The sequence below is a fragment of the Amphibalanus amphitrite genome, unplaced genomic scaffold, assembly GCF_019059575.1.
Source record: "Amphibalanus amphitrite isolate SeventyFive unplaced genomic scaffold, NRLGWU_Aamphi_draft 001598F_arrow, whole genome shotgun sequence".
Lineage (NCBI taxonomy): Eukaryota > Metazoa > Arthropoda > Thecostraca > Balanomorpha > Balanidae > Amphibalanus > Amphibalanus amphitrite.
In genome coordinates, this window is record NW_024883091.1 from 19,101 (window position 1) to 46,075 (window position 26,975).

Genomic DNA, 26,975 nt, shown 5'->3' on the forward strand with positions numbered 1-26,975 from the left:
ATGGCAGCGGTTATGGCGGCGTAGCCATCATCACTAAAAACAGTTTGACGTCAATGACACTGAAGATCCCCGGCAGCGGGAGCTCCGAAAGCAAGCTGGAGTCGCAGTGGGCGCTGCTGAAGCTGGACAAGGGCCAACAGATAATCATCTGCTCCCTTTATCGGCCACCCCGACACTCTGAGGCTGCCCTGCTCGCCGACTTCACGGACCTCGAGGCCCAGCTGCAGCGGGTCCTCATCGATTACCCCAGAGTTCCGTTCGTTCTCTGCGGGGACCTCAACTGTGACCTATTGAAGGGGCCGAATTTCCGCGCGTCTCAACATCTGATCAGCTTCTTATCGAATTATTCTTTAGATCAACTAGTAACAAATCCAACTTTTACCTCCGGCTCTCTATTGGATGTATGTATTGTTAACAAACGCGAACTTGTGTGTGACACCAGCGTTAATTATTGTCACTTCAGTCCCCATAAAATCATCGACGTGATTGTCAATGTGCCGAAAGTGCGTCAAAAGCCCGCCGTTATCTCGTCTCGCTCTTTTAAGCGCCTAGATCACCCTGCACTGTATCACGACTTACTCGATGTCGACTGGGATTATGTCTTCTCTGCCGAAACTGTCAGTGACAAGTGGCATGCTTTCTTGTCGTTCTTCGTACCTGTTTTTGATGCCCATGCCCCAATCAAGCGTGTGTCTATCCGTAACCCGACCGCTCCTCCCGTCTCCGCCGCCACCCGTAACCTCATGTCTCAACGTCGCGCTGCGCTTCGCCATCTAGGCCGCAACTCGAGCGAATACAGAGACCTAAACCGCTCAGTCCGGGCGGCAGTGCGTCGAGACAGGCGAATAGAGATACGGAGGGAAATTGGGGAGCGGGGCCCCAACAAAGTTTGGCAGTGCATCAGGTCAGTGGTAGCCGCGAAGAAGGACGGCCCAGACGTCCAGCCCGATCTATCTGCCGATGATTTAAATTCATTTTTTGTATCTGTCGGTCCTCGTGTCGCTGACGAGATCCGAGCCCAAAACACTCCCACCGATTTGGATGTGCGTCTCACCCGTGTCGGCGCATGCAGTTTTCAACTTCGTGAGATAACACTGGGGGAGCTCGAGCGGATTATTTTCAGCATGCGTAACTCGAGTGCCTGCGGCTCCGATAACGTGTGTGTCCGCATGCTGAAATTCGGATTCCCCGCTATTGGTGGTGTCATCCTGCATATTATCAATACCTGCTTAATCCAATCTGACATCCCCGATTCATGGAAACATTCCATAGTTCACCCTCTGTTCAAGTCTGGTAACCCTTCAGACCCCGCAAACTTCCGACCCATTTCCCTAGTTCCTGTAATCATGAAAGTAGTTGAACGCATTGTCCATCAGCAGCTCTACGCCTACCTCTCCCATAATCACCTTCTGGCATCCTCCCAGCACGGCTTCCGCCCCCGGCACTCCACGGAAACCGCGTTGCTGTCTGTCACTGAACACATCCTGGCCGCCACTGATAGGGGGGATTTGTCAATGCTATGCCTTCTCGATCTCAGTAAATGTTTCGACGTGATTGACCACGATCTTCTGATGCAAAAACTGATGTTACACGGCATTGAAATTTCCTGGTTCGCCGCCTATCTACATGGACACACTCAGAGCGTGTCTTTGAAAGATGTATCCGGACGTAGAGTGCTGTCTAGGCCTCTTTCTAATGCCATGGGTGTCTTCCAGGGCTCTGCGTTAGGGCCGCTTCTTTTCACCATTTTCTCTAACAACTTATCGCTATACGCGGGCGACGCAAAAGTGTTTCAGTATGCCGATGACACTCAAGTATTGGTTAGCGGTCCAGCTCGGGACCTCGAAGTTCTCATCTCGCGCATGGAGGACTCGCTCGCGTCTCTCAACGACTGGTTTTGCGCTAACGCCCTCAAAGTGAACGCAAGTAAAACACAGCTTATTGTATTTGGCACTCGTCAAAATCTTCGTAAATTACCAGACTTTAGAGTACCATTCCGCAACGCAGCGTTGCAACCGTGCGCACAAGTCGGGAACCTTGGCGTCACTTTTGACAGCACTATGTCATGGGACGCACACGTCTCTGAACTCTGCCGCCGGTGTACGGGACTGTTGATTGGTCTTTCACATGCGCGCCACTGTCTCCCAGATGGCATCATTCGAACGCTCGTGACGGCACTCGTTGTATCGCGTATCCAGTACTGCCTTTCAGTTTATGGTAATGGGTCCCAAAAAAATTTCGATCGACTCCAAAAAATTCTTAACTTCGCCGCTAGAGTTATTTTCGGCCGCCGTAAATTTGACCATGTCTCCGACCTGCGAACAAAACTCGGGTGGTTGTCCCCGCGCGGTATGTCCGATTTCCACACCCTTGTCATCGCACACAAGGTCATACAGCGCCGTGAACCTGAGCAACTAGCAGCCCTGTTCGTCGCTAATAGCGCTATCCGCGAGAGACCATCCAGACAAGATCACTTCTTCCATCTTCCCCGTCCACGGCTGGAAACGGGCAAGCGGCGGTTTGGCTATCGAGCTGCAGCTCTGCTGAACAGCCTGCCACCTCACCTGTCGCAGCTGCCTCCCGCCCGCTTCGCCCGCGCTGTTAAAGCCGCAATCGTGGACGATGAATCAGCACATCGTCGCTGACCAATAGGATAGGGGTGGGTAAAAGCGATGAGGCTGTCCTGAGAGTGTTTTGTCCTAGTTTTGACGTGAGTGAATGTGCAACTGTTTTGAATGATTAGATTAGCAACCGCGGATACGGATTCTGAGCAGTAATCGCCACGCACTTTGTATGTGGATCGCTCTTAAATGTAAATACAAATACAATACAAATACAAATGCACATGTATTCTCCTAAAGGGTGCCTGACAAACATATGTTAAAATCGCAGTGAAAGTCGACAAAAAAAGTTTTCGGCTCTAATGGGTTAACTAAGCAGGTAGGACTGCAGGTATAGCTGAAATATAAATGCATAGAACTTGAAGAATTTTGATATTTTTTTGACCGCCAATAGCTGGTTCTTTGCGTGCAAAGAAAAGCTTCAGGTGCAGGGGAAAATTTTCAACACTTCCTTCATTTGGTAGTGATTTGGCCTCATAAGTCAAAGCCTTGGATGACGCAAAAGATTCATTTAGTTGCTAAAATAATGCATTCGAAAGCAGGACGCACCATGACGGGCAGCAAAATTCACCAATTAGCAGCGCGATTGGCAGCAAAGTGGTGCTCAAGCCTTCTTCAAACATGCTTTTTGAATACTCTTTTGCTTGTATTATTAGTTTCCTTTGCTTTATATAATCAGTCAACATCATTGGCGGAATCAAGGCCCTATATACCAGGTAGGGTCGTCCGGCGATTCTACCTGATCGTGACGTCAGCTTGTGACGTCATCTGGGGGCAAGTCTTGAAGCCCCGTTTGAGTCCCATGTAAATGGGCGATTTTTGAAGCGCTGTAGAACAAACTCTGTTGGAGCTAGCACAAAACTAATTGCATCATCGGAAAGACGAGACATTTTTCTTTGAATTATCTAAGAGCAGTTTTTCACTAAACCCATTAGTTTTTCCGAAAATGCGTAGAAAAGTCCCCATGCCTCCGCAGCCTCCCTTCCGCCGGCCGCTGCGCCGCCGCGGTAGTGTAGTGGTTAGGATGCTTGCACCGTGAGCCAAAGGTCGTGCGCTCGAATCTAGGCGCGGGTCGGACTCAAATCGAAATTGCAAGCAGAATATGTGTTTTTTCTTTAAAAATTACTTATATTACAGCTAAACGTTCATAAAACTATCGATAACAATTGACTGAAAACCAAAATATAGATTACATTCTTATAAAATAAATTCAAATATGGCGGCCGTTGCGCTAGGCTCCGCCCCCGACTCCGCCCCTTCGTGTGACGTCATCTGTGCACTTGGACACACAGGGAGATAGGGGACGACATGGGCCGGCGGAATGAATTATTCATGTGCTGTTTTAGAGTCATATTTTTCCCAGGTTTATGTTTGTATGATATAAAACTTTATCGGAATTCACTGGGATTGTATTGCGTATGCAAGTCCAAATATTTCGGCCAATATTGTTTGGCCTTGGTCACTGGACAACTACAATAAATAGCCTTGAATAACCCTATAAGTATAGCTCACATCGCTGCAATGTGAGCTATACTTATAGGGTTATTCAAGGCTATTTATTGTAGTTGTCCAGTGACCAAGGCCAAACAATATTGGCCGAAATATTTGGACTTGCATACGCAATACAATCCCAGTGAATTCCGATAAAGTTTTATATGAATTATTCATATTTGGGCGTCCATAATCCCATGTATTCAGTGGCTGTATATGCTCTTCTTGCCTTTTGAAATTACCACCAGTGAGTTGCCATTATTTCTTTGCTCATATTTGCCACAGCCAGCCTCGCTAAAGTTCAGATAATTTGAAGTGGAGTGAGAGCCAGACATGAATTATTTCAAATTGCCCTAGGGCCTAGGACTCAGCATAGGTACCAAGCTAAGTGCATCAAGGCCTGTCAATCTTAGACACAATTTCATTTAGGTTTCATTGGATTCTGGATTTACAATATTTTGCCATTGGTTGCCTGAAAAAGACCCTCCTCAGCTGTCCCACAGAGTACGGCTTGTAGGCATTTATTAAGTTTGCCAAGATTTCAAGCAATTTCCTAGTAAATATCTTGTTAATTATCTATTTTTCTGAAAAAATATATATTTGAACTTCATCCAGGGAAGTCTTTGGCAATGCCAGAAACAATAGTCAATATTTTAATTTGGCCAATCAGTCTTTGGAAAATGAAAATATACAAATGTAAATGGCTATAGGACATTATATTTCTGAATTGTCACAAGTTTGTTTGCTGCTTCTCACATAACATGCCTTTTCTGACAGTACAGCCCCCTCTGACATTTATTGCAGATGCTGATGTTGTCTAGCCAGCAGAGCTTGCAGATGCTGCGGACCTGTCTGTACGTTGGCAGGATATGGCGGAGTCCTGCCTACCTTTCCTCCCTGGCCTCAGCTCACTCAGGCAGGCTGGGTGGCTGTGCCAGGCTGTCTAACAGACTCAGACCTGGATATGGCAAGGTAATCTTATGCTCTCCACCACTGATGTGTCTTTTTTCTTTGACTTATGAAACTGTTTAAGGAATTTGGAGGAGTTTGACAGGTTGTCTTCTTAGAAGCAAACTGAAATCTGAAATAGGATATTTGTTATTTGGAATTGGAAGCATATATATTATCAAATTGACTACTGATCAAACAATAGGACATATTCTCAGTGTGTGCCCCAGATGTCTGCCGCTACTGACCACGGCTGCCTGTCTGACAGGTGTCTGAGCGGTCTGTGCGACGGGAGCTGGCGGCGGCCCGCCGGCTGCTGGCCCGCTCCCTGCCGGCGCTGTCCGGCCGGCTGTCCTCTGACGGCCTGTCCGGTGTGTCCACTGTGTCCGGACAGTGGCGCGAGCTGCACACGTCCCCTCCGGCTGCCGCTGCAGACGGACCCCGGCCGCCGTCCGGATCCCAGCCGAACAGGGTGAGAGAAGGGCGACCGGAGACTGGCGGCGGCAGATCACCGGGTGGACGCTCAGATGGCATCCTGTAGTAAATATTGATTATCATATAGTCGCGGCTGCAATGCTGTCGCTCGTGGAAGACTTTCATTTGATATACGACTATATTTCACTTGATACTTCACTCTTGACTGAACAAGGTCAAAAATAATTTTGATCACCTCAGCCGCCGTGCATACCCGATTCCGTGTCCATTTGTCATTGTACCTACATTGGTTCTCCAATCACATGACCAGTGACTGAGCCTCATTGCATTCGCTCTTCCCTCCGCAGAAGCCTCCACCGCCCGACGAGGAGGACCCAGACAAGAAAAAGAAGCCGGACGAGGAGAACACGACCACGCAGCTGGCCAAGACGGCCCTCTGGATGCTCATCATCTACTGGTTCATCACCGTGCTCACAATGCTGTTCCCGAGTAGCAACCGACCCGATCAAGTCAGTAGGGTGACACGCGCGTGTGACCGGTGGGACGGACAGTTTTATAGGAAGTTTGGTGGAAGAGGGTGGAAGGTATTAGTGGAGGGTTGTTGTGAATTGTGATGCACATTATGACATTTCAAGGGTTGGAGTTGAACGTTGTAGTTCAAAGAAAGCCGAGGTCGTTCTTCTCTTCCTCCAGGCATGTGCGTTTTGATGAGTTGTTTACAGTACTTATTGCTGATGACAGTTTTTGGTTTGCAACCCTGTTTCCAATGACGCTCGTATGCCAGCTATGCAGTTCAGTTCGTACACTAAGACCAAATTATCCTGTGTTATGACCCGTCGACTGTCTCCGTCTGTTTCAGATATTCCGTTTCGTGTCGTGGAACGAGTTCGTGCACCACATGCTGGCCCGCGGCGAGGTGGAGGAGGTGATCGTCCGGCCCGACCTGAACCAGGTCACCATTGTGCTGCACGAGGGAGCCGTGGTTAAGGGCCGGCGAGTCGAGTTCACCGTGTTCCAGATGAACGTGCCCGACGTGCATCAGTTCGAGGAGAAGCTGAGAGAGGCCGAGACCAAAATCGGTGAGCACGCCGGCACCCGGGGAGGGCAACTCTGAGGAGGGACTGGGACTACTGCCTACTGACCGGTTCTCAGTTCCCCTTCTCTGAGGTGTGATATTTTTCTTTACCCGCTTTGGGTTTGGTTTCAATCTTTTTCCGCTGCCCTCACCGCTAGCGTAATCTGTGTCCTTTCCCTTCAAGAGTGGCTTATAAGACTGTAGCTCACCGGTGCTTGTAAGCCAGATGTCTCCTCTGTTGTGCCATAGGACTGACTGATGTTCGTTTCCCCTTGTATCCGCCTGTCAGCAACTGTACCCCGGTAGTGCACCCCCGTGCCTCTGCCTTCCCGTGGATCTGAATCTCCCGTTTCTTCCCAGGTGTGCGGCCCGAGGACCGTATCCCCGTGGTATACGAGCGCTACTCGGACGCCGCCGGCCGCCTCCTGACCACCGTCATCATCGTATCGCTGCTGGCGTACGCACTCTCGGCCAGCCGCGGAAAGTCGCCCGTTTCAATGAACGCACTGGTGAGTGGGGAAAGGGGCAGAAGGGGATAAAGGGAGAGGGCAGTTGAGGGAAAGTCGAGCGATGCTGGGCACTGTGTCTTTGTTTAAACTGACTACTGAGTAATGAGGTGAATTTGTGACGTACTTTACATTTATTCACTTTTATTTAGCAATTATTAGTCGATGTCATATCACACTGATTGGATCTTAGTTGGAGCCCACCCGTCTAAATCCCGTTAGCTTCACCTAAGTGCGCCACAGAGTCCTCTAATATGCGTCCTGTTTGCCGCAGAGTTCTCTGACGCGCGCCAAGTTCACCATCGTGGACTCTCTGGCCGGCGAGGGGCGCGGTGTCAAGTTCAGTGACGTGGCCGGCCTCAAGGAGGCCAAACAGGAAGTGATGGAGTTTGTCGACTACCTCAAACGGCCAGAGTACTACCGCAGTCTGGGCGCCAGGGTCAGTAGTTCAGCGGGTTCGAGCATGCCTCGTTATATACGAGTCGCAAAACATTATCAGTGAAATGGCTTATGGCTATGGCATCCCTATCAGCAATCATAAGTTTTTTCTTCTTTCAACCATTGTTCAATGCTATAGCTCATCCCTGTAAATTGTGAATGTTGAACGGTTTGGCTATATTTCTAGCAGCGACTAAAGCTGCCTTCCACCCTTGTCCGACTCCGGACTCTTCCCCTGATGCCCGTTTTCAGGTACCGAAGGGAGCGCTGTTGCTCGGTCCGCCGGGCTGCGGTAAGACGCTGCTGGCCAAAGCAGTGGCCACCGAGGGACATGTGCCCTTCCTCACCATGAACGGCTCCGAGTTTATCGAGATGATCGGCGGACTGGGCGCCGCCCGGGTCAGGTCAGTAGAGACGGCGCCGTCTGGGTCAGTTTGGGACTGTCTAAGTATGGCCAGGTCAGTAGAGAAAGGGACTGGATTAGTTGGCCTGCATTTGATTGGCACTGATCTTGTCGTTTGTGTCGCTTGTACTCAGTTTTACCGGTAATTCCATCGCGTTTATTCCTATTGGCTACTTGTTTCTCTTCAGTAAAGCTAATAAGCTGAACCGTGCTGAACCGAACGTTTAACCATCCGATGACCCCCTTTTCGAACCCTCAGAGACCTGTTTAAGGAGGCGCGGAAGCGAGCGCCGTGTATCGTCTACATTGACGAGATTGACGCCATTGGTCGAGCTAGGGCCGAGGGAGCGGGCAGCTTCAGCGGCGGAGCCGGAGAGATGGAGCAGACTCTCAACCAGGTGAGGGCAGGGTGGAACAGACCCCTAATCAGGTCAGAGGTTGGGAACAGGCCCTCCTCAGATCTTAGGGAGTCGTGAGATATTATGATAGGGTAGCACGGATATCAATGGAACCTGGAGAGGGATGGGACGGGAGTAGATGACGGTCACCATTTATTGTAGCTGGAAAGTCAGGTGCCTCTGCCTGTCATGATGTGTCACGATAGTGTAATAGTGTACCATTGACATCTGATTATATATCCGTCCGCTGCTGGAGACTATAATTTCTATTCACGGCGTCTGGCTGTGTTTATATTGACTGGAGGTATTTCTTCTTGCCTTTGTTACTGTGTGTGTGTGTGTTTTTTTTTTTTAATGAAGTTTGCCCGTTTATCCGTCAGCTGCTGGTGGAGATGGACGGCATGGCCACCAAGGAGGGCGTGGTGATTCTGGCCTCCACCAACCGCTCCGATATCCTCGACAAGGTGCGTGCGCCGACAGCCGGGTCCGGCTGTACCAGACTGTCTGTCCTGGGTGCCAGTCGACGGTCCGCTGCTTCATGCTGGATAGAAGTAATTCTTTAACAGGTTGTCAACTGCTTTTACGACGTGCTTAACTAACATGTTCCACCCGTTGCACTATCAGATAGGGCCGGTTGCGTGTCCGTTTTATTCGTGCTGCGAGCTCTTAGGTCTGAAGACTCACGTCTTCGTAGCTGCCCCAGGGAAGGGGAGAGCCCCCTGTTGCTTTCAAGGACCTGCCATTTAGTTGCGATAACGGTGTCTGCCGTGTCCTCACAGGCGCTGCTCCGTCCTGGCCGGTTCGACCGACACATCCTGATCGACCTGCCGACGCTGGCCGAACGGCAGGAGATCTTCGAGCACCACCTGAAGGCGATTGTGCTGGAGCGTCCGGTGACCGCCTTCTCGCCGCGACTGGCCCGACTGACGCCGGGATTCAGCGGTGAGGAGGGGAAGGGGGAGAGAAGGGCCCGACGCCGGGATTCAGCGGTGAGGAGGGGAAGGGGGAGAGAAGGGCCCGACGCCGGGATTCAGCGGTGAGGAGGGGAAGGGGGACAGAAGGGCCCGATGCCGGAATTCAGCGGTGCGAGGTGCGGAGGGGAGGAAGGGCCCGACTGACGCCGGAATTTAGTGGTACGGCGAAAATGAGGGCAAGGAAGAGGTGTTTCAACAAGCTACTCAACGTATTATGCCATTCCTTTGTCACTTCTGTGATACTCTTCACCCATGCTCTGCCAAAATTCCATTCCAACTGAAATACAGGGTTTATCTTTCAGTCTAAACTTAGATTCTTCGCTATTTTACCTTCAGCGTTAAAAAACTCATCCCATCTAATCTCATCACTCAGCCCATCAATATCAGAACTCATTAGCATCAAACTCATCAGACTAAACTCTTCTCAAGCATTCCCCACACCAACCGTCACACACCTAACTCCTGTGCCCGCAGGCGCCGATATCGCTAACGTGGCTAACGAGGCTGCGCTGAAGGCTGCCCGGGACGGAGCTAAGGAAGTGAAGGGAGCCGACCTCGAGTACGCCATCGAGCGCGTCGTGGGCGGCACGGAGAAACGGTCTCAGGTACGGCATTGGAACGGCTACAGATAACTACAATGAACGTAGAAATGGTCACACATACATTGCTGACTTGCGGGAACTGTGACCTGTAGGGTAGTGAGCGGAGAAGCGGTCACGGGACGAAGTAAACGACCACAGACACAGGAGAAACGAGAGAAATTGTTGCAGTTACGAGACTGGCCGGAGCGAACAGTGTCAGGAAAATCACAGTGGTGACGTTTTGTCTTTCCCCTCCTCCCGCCCAGGTGATGTTTCCTTCTGAGAGGCGCATGGTGGCATTGTCTCCCTGACCTTCCCTCACAGAGGTGATATTCTGAGCGCCTGACCTCCCCTTCCCGTCCTCAGGTAATGTCTCCCTCTGAACGGCGCGTGGTGGCGTTCCACGAGTCTGGTCACGCGCTGGTCGGCTGGCTCCTGAAGCACACGGACGCCCTGCTGAAGGTCACCATCGTGCCGCGGACCAACCAGACGCTAGGCTTCGCGCAGTATACTCCGGCAGACATCAAACTGCACACGACGGAGCAGGTGAGATATGGGCCGAAAAATACCCCACTGAACCTTGTTAGGGACAAGACTGTACACTGTACAGAGGACAAGTGATGCACCATTATTTAAAAAATTCGTTGAGTAATTGGTCTCTAAGGCATTTCAGGCCGAAGTTTTTTTTTGACGTTTTAGATGTTTCTTTGATAGGTACGCATTGCGTAACTAGTAAAATATGCGGTTCGTACGCGGTTTGAGCGGAATTAAACTCCTGGCAATCACGTTGTGAGGTAATGCCTTGTTTCGCTTGTGTGACAAACTGACGTCTGAGTAGTGCCGTATCGTTAACTCCCGCGCTGTCCCCGGTCTGTACTCAGCTGTTTGAGAAGATGTGTATGGCGCTGGGAGGTCGGTGCGCCGAGGCTCTGGTCTTTGACCGGGTCACCACCGGAGCGCAGAACGACCTGGATAAGGTCACCAAAATGGCCTACGCCCAGGTGAGGGTTCGGAGAGCTAAGAGGGAGGTCTGTTCAGACGGGGTGTAGTATAGCCCGTCAAATTCCTGTATGGTGCGTGCATTTTTTCTTTGAATAGAGTAACACCCATTAATTCGTCGTGCCGTGGTAATTTATACACTTAGGCGATAAAGTCGTTGAATATAGCCCTCAATGTAGCCAATCAGGCTCATGCAAGCACTATGTAGTTTGTCATTTTTTGCGCATCCTTTGTGAACCATGAGTACGAACATTTAATTTGTTTTTGTAAGTACCTAGTCTACCGAATGGAAAGGTCATGGCCGACGTATAAAGAAGTTGAAGAGGTGAGCCCACTGCGCTGGTATTTTTTTTTTTCGACCTAACACCGCTCCCACGTCTGGCCGTTGCAGGTCCGAACGTTCGGTATGAACGAGGCTGTGGGCCCGCTGTCTTTCGATCCGTCCACGCCCGGCCGGAAGCCGTACAGCCGAAAACTGGCGGCTCTGATGGACGTGGAAGCGCGTGCTCTGGTGGCCCGCGCTTACCGGCACACGGAGCAGGTGCTCCAGGAGAACATGGACAAACTGCAGATGGTGAGTCATGGTGGAAGCGGCGGGAACGAGCGTCTTGCCCCACACTTGTCATCCGGGGGGGGGGGGGCAATCAGTAGATGGCGAGGGAGGAAGCGATCTACAGATTGTCATGGGTCTACCCAACAGCCCTCACAGATGGGGGCTGTTGGGAAGGGGAGTAGGTACCTTATGGGTGACTAGCGGCAATCTGAAGCTTTGAGGTTGGAAAGAAGTGAGAAGTCTGTGTGCTTTGTGTATGAAAGTCGTCGTCTCCTCCCAACCTCCCCTGATTGGTAGCTGAGCTTTGAAGTAGCGCGTCAAGACTTATTATCTAATATCTACTGTTCTGGCATTTACAGATGGCCGAGGCGCTGATGTCCCGCGACACCCTCAACTACGACGACGTGGTGGCGCTGATCGGGCCCCCTCCCCACGGCCACAAACACCTGGTCACGCACCAGGACTTTGAAGAGGAACTCAAGGAGGAGGCTGCCACTGCGGGACCGCCGCCGAACGCGCCGCCGCCGGCCGCCGAGGGGGGAGAGGGTGACGGACGGCCGGCCGGCGGGCCAGCGGAGGGGGATCAGAGGGGCGTGGGACGACCCGAATAGGGGAGAGGGGGGCGGCAGGGAGGGCTGTGCTAGGGTGCGCGATGAATGAAGAGGAAATGAGAGATGAAAGAATATGTTGACGTGTTGTTGTTGAATGCCATTTGGAGCTGAGTTGCCTTTAGTAATCCTGTGGTGGAGTGGAGCATTCAGGTAATTGTTCTATGACAGCGGTTACTCTGACTGCATTACCGCTGAGTTACAAGATAATCCCACCCAGAGAAGCTTCTTTACCCCACTCCATCAGTGTTCCGGTCTTCGTCTCGGTTTTAGTGCAATTGAGTTGGCGCGTGCAGCAGTTTTCAGTCCTGAGCCCCAGCTGCTGTCGGTACATAATTGTGTTGAGCGGTTGGAGTCTAGGTTTGCCGGTCGGATTCCCGGCTACCCAGAGTCAGATGTTTCTGATTGGACGTACTATGCTGCAGTCAGTTTATGCAGTCAGTAGATGTCAGTATTCTTCTGACACATCTGCCTGAGAGTGCCGCAGTTCTAGTGATATGTTGTATCGCCTAACGACAGATGTCTGCAGAATATGTCTGTGTTTTGAGTGATAATATATTTGTACGTGCTCAATGTACAAACGATGGCTGACTGATTTTGTAGCTGATTAGGATACAGACCTAGGGATGATGCTTGGTTAACTGGGACTAGGTTCATTTTGCGGAGGCTTCTTGGCTAACTTCCATGGATCGCTCGTACATGATTGCAATCAACCAGTGCATGCTTTTATACGGATCAACCAGCAGAGGTGAGGCAGGCATCAGCTACAGGTAACACGCCTTACCCCTCTACCGTACGTCATAGCAACATAAATGTTCTACATAGGCTCACAACACACATGGCATTATCCGTGCGTGGATATGGCAGTGCCGCTGCTGTCACCAACCCTATTATCCAGTTAACTCGCTAACTCGTGCTGCATTTGTCTTAGGACGCGCGTTTTAGCCAACTGAGAGGAAATGGTTCATTGTGATACGCACGCTGGAAGATTGCGTGGCAACATTGCTCCGATAGTCATTCAATTCTTACTCTCACACTCAAAACTGCCTTTACTTGAGCTCGCATTGATCAGCGGCTGGAAAGCAACTCAAAAGGGTAGATACCAACGAATCAGGAACAGTAGCACAGCGACTGGTACAAACAACACAGCGAACGTCTTCGCACTCGGCACTCAGTGTAACTGCTGACGATGTGCACACCGGTGGAGAGCTCTTGCGACGTTCGTTTGTCCGTTATGACGTCACTGCTCGGTGCCCCTGCAGCCGCAGCCGTAGGTGCACTCCTGTGACGTCCTTCTGCCCGGTATTACGTCACTGTTCGGTGCCCCTGCAGCCGCAGCCGTAGGTGCACTCCTGTGACGTCAGTTTGCCCGGCAGCAGTTCGGGAGTGACCTGGTAGGTGGCAGCTCGGTCGTGGGTGACCGTCTCAGGCTTTAGCAGCAGTACCTGAGGAAAAGAAGCAAATGCATTACCAGAACAAAAGCTCACGCACAGTTCTTTTCATTGGGTGCTTCAATAGAACGCATCGGTGACTCCCTGCAGCTAAAGGACCAGCATGGTTCTTTTACTAGTGGTTTGTCCATCAAGCAAGTACCTAGCAACTCCGGTTGTAATTTACCAAGGAGCAAGAGTGACTGAATGTGAGCTCAACAGCTCAATCAGCTCCAAACTACCATGTCTAGATATAACCCATCCCGATCATTCACACCTTATCCAGGTGGGACCTGGTCCGAACCAGCGGCGGCGGCCGGCTGCGGCCGTGCGTCTCTGCACAGGCGCGCTCCACGCCCAGTGCCGCCGCCTTTCCCGCGATGTTGTCGTCCAGTCTGGCCAGGTGACGGCGCAGACGGTGGGCCGTCTCCCACAGCTGCGACAGCTGCTGACGTAACTCACCCTGGGTCTCCTACGGAAGGGGAGAGGGCAGGGGAGGTTGGTTAGATCGGCAGGGAGATGGGGACAGGTGACACAAGAACGCGTCTTGGATTCTGAGATAGACTGTTCAAGCCGTGAATATAAGCAGGCAGCCGAGGGTAGCGGCCATAATCCAGCATCCAGTGAGAAATCGGCCGTGCGGGTCACATTTTCTCCTCACATTCGAAAGAATCGAAACCATGCTTTAACGACTTCTTTTGCAGAAAGACTGGGCCAGCGTGCCGCTTAATTTGCAGTTACCTATGTATAACACATCAGAGCTCTCACTTCTCACTAGGACCCTGCCCTGCACCGTCCTTCCCACCTGGACGGCGGTGGTCTCGGCTCTCAGGGCGCTCCACGGCGGGTCGTACACCCGCTCCGTCAGCGGCCGCTCGGTCCGACGCTCCAGTCGCGTCTCTGCCAGCCGCCGGTACGGGTCCTTGTCCCGCAGCGCCGCCTCCACCCGACTGATTTCGTGCTCCGTCTCGGCTAGTTCGTCAGATACCTGACGCAGGGACGGGGAGGCTGTTAGATGGCAAGAAGTGAGAGAAACATTGAGGAAATAGTGAGGCTGCAAAAATCATCTGTCTGACCTGGCCTCCAATGTCAACAGGTCAGCAATGCAACCATAAGTTGCCTGAGTGCTGCTATCTGTCACGCCACACACTTCCTGTCCTCTTATATTCCTGTCATCTTTGCCATCATCCCTGCCCCACTGTCCCCTTCCCGACGTATCTGTCTCACAATATCTGTCTCCACAATCAACCTTACCTGCCCCCGCTGTCACTATTCATGTCCCACTGTACCTGCCCCACTGTCCCCGCTACCACCGTACCTGTCCCCGCTGCCACTGCAGCTCGTCGTGCGCCTGTTGCAGCTCGTGCTGTCGGCGCCGCGCCGCGAACTGAACCGCCGCGTGACAGCCCTCCAGCCGGTTCTGACCGCGCACCACCGTGTCGGCGTCAGCGGCCCGCAGCTGGCGCGACTGCTGCAGCTGGTAGTCGGCAGCTGCCAGCTTCTCCCGGCAGCTGTCCTCCCAGCGCGGCACCGTCACCGAGCTGCGGGGGGAGGCAGCGGTACGGGAAGCGTCAGTTCAGTTGAGCTATTATTGATCAGTGACCGAGATGTGGGGGGGGGGGCAGTGACACAGGACGCGTCAGATCTACTGTGGATCAGTGACCGATCTGCGGGGGAGGGGGAGGGCGGAAGGGCCACAGGACACGTCAGTTTATCTATTATTGATCAGTGACTCTGTGACAGCGACAGGGGTGCAGCACGGGACGCTTCATCTCATCGTGGATTAAAGACGGGATATGAGTGTGCAGCGATCATATACCGCGTTTACAGCTACTGTGGATACCTAAGTAGATGAGCTCAGGCACGAGTCAGTTCACCAATAACACTTCCTTCCCGACTAGAATGGGCAACGTGAACTACTGATTAAACAAAACGCATGATGTGTTGTTACCGTAAAGTTGGATAGTTTGTAGCTGCGGAGACGTTGGCAGTGTAAAACGCCTGATTGTTAGACTGCACCGCACAACTACTAAGTAGTTTCCATGGGGGCCGATAGATGTCGGCAGTGTAAAGCGCCTGAATGGTATGCTGTGCCGCACGACTACTGCGTAGTTCCCACGGCGGCCGATAGATGCCGGCAGTGTAAAGCGCCTGATTGTTAGACTGCACCGCACAACTGCTGGGTAGTTTCAATGAGGGCCGATAGATGTCAGCAGTGTAAAGCGCCTGAATGGTATGCTGTGCCGCACGACTGCTGCGTAGTTCCCACGGGCCACGGCGGCCGATAGATGTCGGCAGTGTGAAACGCCTGATTGTTAGACTGTACCGCATGCCTACTACGTAGTTCCTACAGCGGCCGATAGATGTCGGCACTACGAAACGCCTGATTGGTATACTGTGCCACATTGCCGCTAGCTCTTCCTACACCCGCCGATAGATGTCGGGAAGGTAACCGCCTGGCCTAGATGCTGTGCCGCATTGCTACAGGTATACCTATGAATGACACCATCATGATCCTGATTCCTGATCCATTTCAAGCATATTTGTTTACCTTTGCCCACCACGATGATTCAGACGCATTTTAATATTGTGTTGCTCCCGGACGCCGAGTGATGAACAGGTTCAGCACGCAATGAAACTGATAGATAAGACTCGGAACTGCAGGCCTTGTGACCTTGTCTTGTCCTGTGATATGTTACGGTAACACAATACACATGGAACCCGACGCTACTCGCTGCCCCCAGCCACCTGTCGTACTCACTCGCGGGGCACGCGCAGTGGGTCCGGTTTGAAGCCGATCTCGGCGCTCTCGGTGGTCAGCGCCAGGCTGGACAGGTCCACGTGCAGGGCTCCCTGTTTGGCGGCGATGTCGTCCAGCAGGGCCTGGCGGGCGTCGGCCAGCCGACAGAGCTGTTCGAAACTCTGCTCGGCGCGCCGCTGCAGGTGTGCGCGGAACTCGGACACCGCGTCCACCTCCTGGGAGTGGGGGTAGAGGGCGATTAGTCACGGTTTCTTGCAGCTTTACGGTTTCCTTACAGATTAATTTTGCGCCTGAAAAAATGATATTCGGTACTTGGTAACGGGACCTCATATCAAGTGAGACCCAATGTTATGCCTGCTGAGATGAGCTCCCGATGGTAGGTATTCATTGCAATACAACAATGCAGCTTGTTACGAGTTACAATTGGCACACGTAGGTGTTCAAACACCCTCGCAAACATGGGCTGGGCGGTGCTGGGCCAATGACCACCATCACATCAACTCACTTTTCGTTGCCACGCAGCCGCACCCTCCCCATCAGTCACCTGTTTGAGCGTCTCCTCCACATCGTCTCTGACCACCTCGAGTCTCAGGCGTCCCTCGCGCTGCGCCAGAGCCGCCTGAGCGGTCTCCAGGTCGAAATGGCGCGCCTCCCGCTCGTCCTCAGCGGCGGTTTTGGCGCGCCAGAGGGCGGCCATCTCGTCATCGACAGCGGCTACTGACTGCTCCAGGTGCAGCTTCCAGTGCTCGACCTCACTCAGCCTGTCGGGGGTTCATGTCCGTCAGCGTCAGAGGAGCAGCACTGTTGACCAGGGTTGTGCTTGACTCATGAGTCGAGTCAGAAATTTGACTCAACTCTGACTCAAATGAGTCAGATTTGAGTCGAGTCGGATAAAATGTAGAGCTGTTGAGTTGAGTCAGAGTTGAGTTGGACAAAAACATTAAGGCGTTGAGTTGAGTCAGAGTTGAGTCAGTAAAATAATTTTGAAATTGAGTTGAGTCAAACAATGAGTCAGCTGATTCAACTTTCTAGAAACAAGCTTTTCATCCCCACACCCCGCTTAACAACTTTGCCCTGGCCCTGCTGCCGGAATTTTTTTCACCCCCGCCCCGCTCAACAACTTTTTTATCTGAGTCAATTTTGAGTCAACTTACTTGACTCAACAACAAATTTGAGTCAAGTTTGAGTCGACTCATATTTTCATTGAGCCGCTTGAGTCATGAGTCGAGTCAAGGGAAAAAGTCAGCTCCTTGTTTGAGTCAGAGTTGAGTCAGGGCTTTCTGAAGTTGAATGATGAGTCGAGTCGGCAAATTTTTTTGAGTCGAGCACAACCCTGCTGTTGACCGTCAGTGCTGGGTAGTGGATTGTACTGTACATACATTGCATTGTATACATTGTAACGTAACATACGAACAATCAACACCACTGTGGCTATTGCAGTCAAAGTAGGATTCAGCATGACTCAAGAGCAACACTGACTGAGTGAAAGCGGCACTGAGGCGTCTCCAGCCTCATCGCACTCTCACCTGTCCCGCAGCCGAGTACAGGAGTGGTGCTGGTCCCAGGCCGTGCGTATGGCCGCCTCATTAACCGCCCTTCCAGCGCTCTGGCGCGCCCCGTGGCCAGCGTCCAGTTGTGTGCGAGTCACCTCAGCCAGATGGGTGTTGTGGCGGAACCAGTCGACCGGTCGGTACCGAGCGGACGGTTTGTGCTCGAGACCAGACATGATGGCGGGGAGAGGACAGGTCTACGGAGGAATGAGAATGGAAAGGGGCAGAGCAAGGGGATAGGAGAGCGGGAGAGAGAGAGAGAGAGAGAGAGAGAGAGAGAGAGAGAGAGAGAGAGAGAGAGAGAGAGAGAGAGAGAGAGAGAGAGAGAGAGAGAGAGAGAGAGAGAGAGAGAGAGAGAGAGAGAGAGAGAGAGAGAGAGAGAGAGAGAGAAAGAATAGAAAAGAGAAAAGGAGGAGGCAAAAGAGATGGGAAAATAGGATCAATGAATATAACACGTTCCTCTGATCATCCGACACCCCATGTGAAACATAGGTATTGTTGTTCACGAAATCTTGCCACTTCACAATCACCAAGTCACCGATTCCGGAGCCCGGTAGAACCAGTCTGTTACACAAGACTCAACCTTAAGAGACTCAACCCAAGACTGCCGTCGACGCAGACTGCGACCGCCCACCACCCCCGCCGCTACCGCTGCCACCCGCACCGACGGAATGTTTGGTCGATGGGGGAGGTGGGACGGGTGGGACCGAACGGAGGCACGGGTCGGGGGGGGGAGGCAGAGCAGAGCACAGAGCACATAGAGGGTGGGAGTGTCGGGACAACATGGTATCATACTATTTGATTACTGCCCGTTCTATTATTGCAACGGAGCCAGCAAACGATAACATGATTTTTCAACTTAACCCATGTGTTGATCTGCGGTCTTGATTTGTATTTTCTCTCCCGAGATCTGAGACATTGTCAGTAAGACTGAGCTCTTGTAGGAAATGACATCGCCATTGGTATTAGAGCTAGACTGTAGAGAGACGGCTCCTGCGATTCACTATACGCCGAGGTAAACCCTCTGACCCGATCCGTCCAGTTCCATCCAAACACGGTTTGTTAACGCATGATCCATATATTCACCACAGATATAACAGTAGCTCGCGGTACACGGGAGCCGCCCGCCACAGTATGAGGCCTCGCGGGCGGGTCGGCGCGTTATGGAATGATCTGACACGGGGGAGGGGCTGACTGCGGGGACGGGGGACGGGGGCGGCGGCAGGGAATGTGGCGGCCGGGGCCGCTGACTAGAGGCGCTGCCGCCGCCGAGCGGGGGCGGCGGACTCAGCTGCCCGCCCGGACCGGCTGGTGTCCGCCGCCCCCGGTACCGGTACCGGTACCGCTGGTGGTACCGCCGCCGCACCTGATCCGCACCCCGTCCACCACGTCCAGCAGGTTCTTGGCGTCGACGGCCAGCACGTGAGCCGCCTGCAGCATCTGCCTGTGGGGACGGATACAGTGGGAAGTAAGGCAGCTGCTGGGAGGGCCAAGTGGTTAGACGCAAGGTTAGACGGTGCAGGCCGGGCGAACGGGACGGCCAGCGCCGTGGAACTTGGAAGTGACATCTCCGTATCAATATCCGGATCGGATCAGCGAAATGGGTCACCCTGTAGCTTTTGCCCACTGACTGCCTTAAGCGCCCTGCTCGTAACTTTATATCCCACGATGACTGAAGTGTAGTCTCTGATCTCTTTCCAGTCAGTCTCCTCTCCCTAACCCCTTTACACACAGCCCGTCCTTCCCACCCCACACTCTACCGTTCGTGTGACGCCGTATGGCTGTGCACCATGTCCCGCCCCACTCACTTTCTGTACTCGTCGTCCAGTGTGGTGGTACTGTAGCGCTGAGCCTGCTTCATGGCCGCCACCAGCTCCTGCATATCTTTCCCCAGCACCTTGTGAGCCATCTCAATCTGACAGACAGACGCGGGGAGCGGTTAGCATGGCAGAGCAGCTTAAAGGGTGTGTCAGTGCACATGAACGAAAATACGTATAACTAAGCACATTAGATTAAATTACAACGAAACAATCGACACAATGCAATATTAGTCCAACAACAAAAATCGCACTACCATAATCGTAGTATCTTGCTACATTCCAATTCATTCCAACACATTCCATCTCTGCCTCCCACACATCCTGCCCCAGCCCGGTTCCTCCCCTGCCTGTGTCCGTCCCCCGCCCATCCCCTCCCCACACCTCCTCACCTCTCGATGCGCCGCCGCCGGGAAGGCGACCACCTCCCTATCTACAGCCGACAGCAGCTCGCGCAGCTCGTACCCCACAGCCTTGACCAGGTCCAGGTAGCGCTGGGCGTGGCCGGCCTGCACGCCTCGCGACAGGCCCATCACGGATCGTACCACACTGGTGGTACAGTCGTACACTCGGTCCTTGGAGCGGTCCAGCTCGGCGGTCGGAGTCACCTCCATACGCTGACGGAGAAACGGGCGGGCGGGCGGTCATGGCGGGGGTTTGGAGCACAGAGAACTGGGGTGCGCTGTATGAGGATAGAGGAGCACCGATGTGCTGTTGTGCAGTTCTAACCAGAGTAACTTCTAGTTTTGGTCCAAGAAGCAGCCAATAAACAACGAAAAAAATCGCAGAGGGCACTAAGTTTGAAGTTTGAGTGCGACTATCGACATTCTACGCAAAATTAGCATGATTTTGCATATGAGTGGCCCAACGAGAAGTCAACGTGACTTTTACTTGATACGTCTAAGCTCAGTGCACGAGTTCAACGGTTACGGATCACCTAGCCATTGCATTTCGATTAGCCGACAGAGGCAGCCCTGGTCTGTGAAGGAGACACATTCAGGCCACTGATCAACCTTCCTCAAAGCAGCAGCCCACCCTGTCTACAGTCCCCACACAACCGGGTTTCACTCTATCTGATCACCGTCTGACGCTACCTTGACGACGATGGGTCTCTCCGTACTGCTGGCCCCGGACCCGGGCGCGGACCCTGCCCCGGACCCGGCTGCCGATCCGGGTCCGGAGCCGTGCGCGGATCCGGCCCGGGATGCGGCGCGGGATCCGTTGGCTCCGGCCGGCTCGGCGGTCGAGTGGAAGGGTGATGTGGCGCGAGCGCCGCCGTCCACCGATTCGGTGTCCGAGCGGTCAGACGAGGTGGCCAGCGACAGGCGCTTGCGCTGCCAGGCAGAGGCGGGCAAACAGCTCAGCGAAGAGCGGTTGGAGCGGCAGTCAGCGCATCAGAGTGTGCCAGCGTGTCAGTTACGGTCAGTCAGCGAGTCATAAGCAAGCGGTCAGCGGGCCGACCAGAGGCCAGACGAGGCAAAGCAGATCGATTCTTGGTCATCCATAATCAATGACACCTCTAGATAGTATTGATTTGTTTAATAAAAAAACTATTATATTGTAACCGACCTCGATACGACAGCGCAAATGTAAATGTCGATCATCGAATATCGAATAGCCATCGACTAACTATGAAGTCCAAGTGAAAACTTAAACTCCTTCCCCATTCTAGCCCACTGACTAAATTTACATTGGACACCGGCGCAGACAGCGGCAGAAGCGGCGGAGCCAGGCGGCCGGCGCGCAGAGCCCCCTCCCTCTCCCCACTCACCAGCTCGTTCTCCGAGTTGAGCCAGACGCCGTCCTCTGCCATCTGTCGTCTCTGAGTCTCCAGCCGGTCGCGCAGCTCCTGCTCCTCCAGCTCCAGGCGACGCTTCTGCTCCTCAGGAGGCAGCGGCGGCTTCTGGGGGATGCCACAGGGAGAGGGGGTCAGTGGGGTAGGGAGGGTGTGGGGCGCAGACGGCCTGATACCGCACCGGGTGAAGAGCAATCATGTGAACTACTGAAAAATAACATTTGGTTATTACTTTTACGCTAAAATTACAGACAAAAAAGGTAAACATGTTAAAAAGGGTTAGTCCAGCAGAGTCAGCTGCCAATTTTTGCCGCAGAGCTATAACAAAACCCATCTTAAGTTGCTTCTTGCAGCAGCGGGAGTTAATAGCGTTAATACCCCCAAAAATATATTCCAAAGCAGACAAATTCAAAGCAAAGTAACTTTGTAACTCCAGATCTATAACGTGTGTATTGAATGCATTACGTTGCTATAACAACCTGTTGGTCAGTCCATTCATGCAGTATCGGGCAAAACTAGAAAAATGTTCTGGCGAGCGAAACGATTGGCGTGCAAAAAGAACGAAACAAACATGCTTCAGTCAATCTTGCAATCACTGAAATCTCTTCGATGAAAGGCAGCAGCAATTAATAAGAAAATGAAAACGAAGGGAAGTGATCATAGTAAAAACTGTGAAACGGTGCCAGTTAACGCCAAGAAGGTCGCATATCTATAGGTAAGCTGGGAGATAAAGGGACTGCGTGGGTGATAACGACGGGCCAACTCGTAACAAAAATCAAATCAACGTGATCGAGAGACAGCTAAGATGTGGCCGAGCTGGCGAGCTGCTGTGACTGAATCATTTTGGCATCCACTGATATAACTGAAAACGATGCGTCGGGTCAGTGCATCCATCCCAAGCAGCCGCTGCTACACTGCTCGCTCAGGCTCTAGCAAACAGAATCGGCCCCCGGTCAGCGTCAGCGCGCTCAACGAGCGATCAGCGTGCCGGATGAGCCCCGAGCGCAGTCAGTGTCGTGCTCCGTCCGTGCCGTGCCGGCCTCTACAGGAGCTGCCACAGATGCCAACAGAGCGAGACGCCAAACCTGACGGCGACCGCCGAGCCGCGGTGACCGGGAGCACGCCGCCGCGAAGTTACGAGGCAGGGAGTGACTGCCGGGCGCCGAGCCGGCCCCTCCTGACACACCGGCCGCGGCGGCCGCGCTGGGGGCAGCGGCGGCGGCCGGGCGGCGCGCCAGAGAGCCGCCCAGCCGCCGGTCGCGCCCTGACGCGTGTCCTGTCGGTCCCGCGCCCTCCAGAGTGCCCAGTTCCACGCTGACCGTGTTCAGAGCCGACGCCGGTGTCGTGTAGCTGCCCGCCTGCGCGCGTCCGGCGTTGTCTCGCATCAGCCGCGCCAGCACCTCGGGACTCTGCGCCACGATGTAGGTCTGGAGGGGCGCGGGCGGCGCGGGCGGCGGCGGAGAGCAGCGGTCCCCGGCCGGCAGGCGCGGCGGCTTCGGCGGCGGCCGCTCGTCCGAGTCGTTGGAACCTGCCGGGAGAGAGGCAAGCGGTCAACACGCGAGAGAGACAGTACATATCGGTCACGGAAACTCGTTTATAACTAGCCGGTATACTTGCATGATTGATGAACAACATGACCCGGATGGCGACAGGAACAGCAGCGCACTCAATATCGAAATTTCTTAGCGACCACATGGATTTGTATTAATTACCCCAGGACATGGCCTGCACTCTCCGGTTTTCTCTCCTCATCGTCTCCTCTTGCGTAGCGCGCTCTTGAAACAGAGCCTCCCTGTAACGCAGACATCGATTTATGAAACACCGAATTATAAAAATTATGAGAATTATGGGAGTTTATAACCCTCCTGTTACACCACACACCTTTACATCAATCTGAAGGAAGGCATGATCAAACCACTCCACCCCACCCCAGGAACACCCTTCAGCCCCGTCCGAGGAAGAACATATCGTTACTCACTGCAGGTCTTGTTTGAGATCGGCGAAGGTGGGCCTCTTGCTGGGTTCGTAGTGCCAGCAGGCGAGCATCAGCGAGTAGACGCGCGGCGGGCAGCGCGGCGGCAGCGGCAGCCGCTCGCCCGCCTCGATTTTACCCACCACCTCACTGTTGGGCACACCCTGGAACGGCTTCTGGACGCCGAGCGTGAGGATCTCCCACATACACACACCTGAGGAGAGGGAAGAGATAGTTAGTCAATAGCTCTCACATACACTTGGGGAGCGGGAACGAAAATGATTGGCCGATACAGCTCAGACATTACAGGCGGTCGGCTAAAGGTGACCATCTCTTCACATGCAGATACCCGCCGAGCCGCAAGGACCTTCTAAATGAATAGCTGTCGGGAAAATACAAAACGATATCATCACAAATCGAAAGAAATGCACATAACAAAACATCCATACATCTGTAATTCAGCAGCCGCATTCCAAGACCAGCTGCCCTCACATTCTCCCCCGTCCCGTGTCGCCGCCAGCCGTCACTCACCGAACATCCAGACGTCGCTGGCGGTGGTGAATCGTCTGAAGTTGATGGACTCTGGCGCCATCCACTTGATGGGCAGCTTGCACTTGGAGGCCTTGTAGTAGTCCTGCTCCTCCACCCACCGACTGAGGCCGAAGTCGGCCAGCTTGACGTTGTCGTGGCTGTAGACGAGGGCGTTCCGCGCGGCGATATCCCTGTGTGGTGGTAGTGACGGTGGGGTAGTGAAAGGTCGGGGTGGGAAGGGAACATAGCCAATGGCCCAATGTGGTGCGATAGTGGGGTATGGGACGTTTCGAGAAGTAGCAACATTCCTACAAGAGTAAATGGAAGAGCAAAGAATCGGAGGAGCGTGACAACTCGAGACGAACTGAAGTTCTACAAGCCCTAGCATGCTACTAACAAGTCAACCCTCAGTAGCACCTTTTCACAATAAAATCACCCAAAAATATCCATCACGCACCGATCCAACCCACACATTCCCCAAGCAACCAGCACTGAACAACCCAACTCCACCTCATTCCCCCTCCCATCAAGCTCTCACCTATGCACAAACTTCTTGCTCTCCAGATATGAGAGCGCCTGACTGAGCTGATACGCGTACAGCACCAGTGTATCTGATCGCAGTCGGTGCTGACTATTCCGCAGGTAAGCTCGCATCTCGCCGTGCCGCGCCAGCTCCATGACAATCCACACGGGCGAGGTACTGCACGTGCCCACCAGACGGATGATGTGCGGGTGGTCAAACTGCTGCATTGTGTCTGTTGGAGTGGGAAGAGGGGATTGTGGTCAGTGGGGGTAACTGAGGCTGAAAAGGTACTAATGATGCCAGGATGCTGACTGTTGAGGCTGATAAAAATGAAATCGTATGCACTAACGAAAGATAGCACCAAAAATAACTGAGTTTTAGCATCAAATGATGTTCCCATTCAGACGCTGTTGTAAGATAAGCCCAGTCATGACGCGTTGAAGATATCGGTCAGCCACACATAGCTAGCTCAAGTACATACAAAGGCGCAGGGCGCAAATCGTACAAGCGTGTCTGCAGATAACGGTAATACGGTGTGTATCTACACTGTCCAATCGAACGCCGAATCATTCACTAACAATGGCATTATTGATCAAAATCGACCTCTTCAGATAGAGACACTTGAAAACAGTAAAACCTTTATCACTAGCTTTTCCCTCTAGCGGCGTACCTCCGGCGCCCCTCCGCGACTACTCACGGGCCTCCTCTAGGAACTTGTGCGCCATGGACGTCTCGTTGTCGGCTTTGCACGTTTTGACGGCCACGGGCGTCAGTTGTCCGGACGGAGACCGATAGGTGCCGCGGTGCACGTCACCGAACTGGCCCTCGCCTGCGAAACAGTACAGTACACTAATTTCACCACAGGTACCATAATACACGCCACCGAACTGGCCCTCACCTGTCGGTACAGTGTGGTACAATCAGTACACACTACACAGTACCGGGTACACGTTACAGAACTGGCCCTCCCCTGTCGGAGACAGTACCGGTACAGTCAGTAAACCACAGAGCGTACCGTCTCCTGTCGGCATAGTAATACGGTACACTGACTACACCATGTGTTACCTGACGGTACGTCACCAAATTGGCTCCACAGTTAGTGTTCTGTCGTTGCAGAAAGTCATATATGGTACATACACAGTTGGCACAGGTACACCACACAGAAGGAGGCAGTAATGTAAGCACCTATTTATTCCACGACCTTTGAGTCGCCATGGGCAGCCTCGCATAAGGCCATGCTAACACACTGTAAGTCGAATGAGCAACACATGCATCATTCATGGCGGCCGGCCGGTATGTATGAATCATAAGTCGGCTGTGCTCCCAGCGCTGTGCTGAGAGGCAGTGCCTACAGCGGTCACCGGTCGTCATAGAGTTCACGGATACCTGACGGAGAATGCCGCCGTGTCGGGCAGACCACACCCGTCGGCCGCCAGTGCTAACAGTTTACCCAACGAAGGTGCACTAATAAGTCAGTTTTAGTTCATCGTACAGCCAAAAATTGAAACCAAGCTCCCCTTCGACGCACTGAACTCGTGCTAGCCAGGCATTTTATTTTTGAGGCTCTGGGGCAGCATCATCCCCTGTTACAATTCAGTCCCATTCATATCAAAACGTGCTCACACGAGACGTTTACACCAGACTACTACCCTGTCCCCCATCGCCTCCTCGGCTAATGTCATCATCTCCCCGTCCCGTAACCGTCTGTCCCCTTCTGCCATATTCCGTCCGTCCGTCCGTCCGTCCCATCCCTACCCATCCCATTCCATCCCTCCCTCTCCCCATTATCCCCCTAGGCGCGTCACTGACCGATAATCTCCACCAGATGAACCGAATCCCGCGGCAGCTCGTAGTCCCTGGCCGCCAGCGTGCTGTAGTCTCCCTCGTCCTCCACAATCTCGGCGTAGTCGTCCGAGAAGGCGGAGCGTCCGGAGCGCCGGGCAGAGGGCGAGCGCCGCTCCCCCGACCGCGAGCGGCCCGCTGCAGAGGGGGGAGGGGGGCAAGGGTTATACGGCGTTCTACCGACCGCGAGCGGCCCGCTGTAGAAGGGAGGGAGGGGGTCAGTCACAAGGTTCTGCAGACTGTGAGGGAAGTGATCGGAAAGCCGAGGAGAGGCCAGTCATGGGTTGAAAGCGACTCAGGCGCCAGCACATGATGCTACACAGTACACACAAAACATTGGCATTGTATGGAGAAAAGAAAAATATATACAATGCCAATGTTTTGTGTGTACTGTGTAGATGAGAAGAACAACAGCCGAGATAATCTATAAAGAAGTTGACAGCCCTCAGTGTTAATTCGTTCCGTCCCGTCCCGGTCCGTGACGCAGCTGCCGCAGCCCACCGGAAGGCAGCTATCGAGTCTATCAGGGGCGGGCACAGCTGGCGCGGCTTTATAGGAGGCCGCAGGGACAGCGCGGCGACACGGCAACTAGCAGCAGTTAATACAATCAAACCGCTGACGCTATAGCAACACATACTGGGCGTCGCGGTTGACGGAGCATCACAATGACAATGCTGCAGCACACGAACTACAAAATATGACATTTAGTCCGAACGACGTCTGT

The 26,975-nt window shown here is 53.1% G+C and overlaps 3 protein-coding genes across 13 annotated transcripts in view; 1 reads left to right on the forward strand and 2 right to left on the reverse strand.

The window, feature by feature from the left end:
• The first annotated feature begins 3,171 nt into the window (after positions 1–3,171).
• LOC122374076 (paraplegin-like) lies at positions 3,172–12,616 on the forward strand. 6 transcript variants are annotated; one of them, XM_043352602.1, is made up of 17 exons: positions 3,937–3,955; positions 4,320–4,359; positions 4,917–5,084; positions 5,329–5,532; positions 5,843–6,004; positions 6,355–6,574; positions 6,931–7,079; positions 7,351–7,515; positions 7,767–7,918; positions 8,177–8,315; positions 8,696–8,779; positions 9,095–9,257; positions 9,764–9,894; positions 10,237–10,416; positions 10,752–10,871; positions 11,261–11,443; positions 11,782–12,616. In XM_043352602.1, the coding sequence occupies exons 3-17, from the start codon at positions 4,917–4,919 to the stop codon at positions 12,031–12,033; spliced, it is 2,472 nt and encodes an 823-aa protein (XP_043208537.1). In that variant the 5' UTR covers positions 3,937–3,955; positions 4,320–4,359; the 3' UTR covers positions 12,034–12,616. The 6 variants fall into 6 exon arrangements, with proteins under 6 accessions (XP_043208536.1, XP_043208538.1, XP_043208537.1 ...); XM_043352599.1 differs by having other exon boundaries at positions 3,942–3,994; positions 4,295–4,359; XM_043352600.1 differs by having other exon boundaries at positions 3,943–3,953; positions 4,306–4,359.
• Positions 12,617–12,646: 30 nt separating this feature from the next.
• LOC122374071 (tektin-2-like) lies at positions 12,647–17,947 on the reverse strand. Its single transcript, XM_043352587.1, has 7 exons — positions 17,748–17,947; positions 16,766–16,982; positions 16,222–16,436; positions 14,779–15,001; positions 14,266–14,448; positions 13,738–13,932; positions 12,647–13,475 (listed from the first exon to the last, which is right to left on the reverse strand). Exons 1-7 carry the CDS (start codon positions 17,945–17,947, stop codon positions 13,341–13,343), a joined length of 1,368 nt encoding a protein of 455 aa, XP_043208522.1. The 3' UTR covers positions 12,647–13,340.
• Positions 17,948–18,829: 882 nt separating this feature from the next.
• LOC122374072 (focal adhesion kinase 1-like) overlaps positions 18,830–26,975 on the reverse strand; it is a 42,618-nt gene continuing 34,472 nt past the window's right edge. For 3 of the 6 annotated variants that reach the window (XM_043352592.1, XM_043352593.1, XM_043352591.1), the window contains 12 exons: positions 26,219–26,389; positions 25,107–25,238; positions 24,425–24,641; positions 23,887–24,077; positions 23,362–23,569; positions 23,096–23,175; positions 22,703–22,911; positions 21,360–21,491; positions 20,683–20,922; positions 19,981–20,205; positions 19,580–19,686; positions 18,830–19,215 (listed from right to left, as the gene is read on the reverse strand). In XM_043352592.1, the coding sequence (XP_043208527.1) occupies positions 19,059–19,215; positions 19,580–19,686; positions 19,981–20,205; positions 20,683–20,922; positions 21,360–21,491; positions 22,703–22,911; positions 23,096–23,175; positions 23,362–23,569; positions 23,887–24,077; positions 24,425–24,641; positions 25,107–25,238; positions 26,219–26,389 (2,069 nt within the window). In that variant the 3' untranslated portion in view covers positions 18,830–19,058. Of the gene's footprint in view, positions 19,216–19,579; positions 19,687–19,980; positions 20,206–20,682; positions 20,923–21,359; positions 21,492–22,468; positions 22,912–23,095; positions 23,176–23,361; positions 23,570–23,886; positions 24,078–24,424; positions 24,642–25,106; positions 25,239–26,218; positions 26,390–26,975 lie in introns of all 6 variants that reach the window. The other 3 variants (XM_043352589.1, XM_043352590.1, XM_043352588.1) reach the window with 1 other exon arrangement.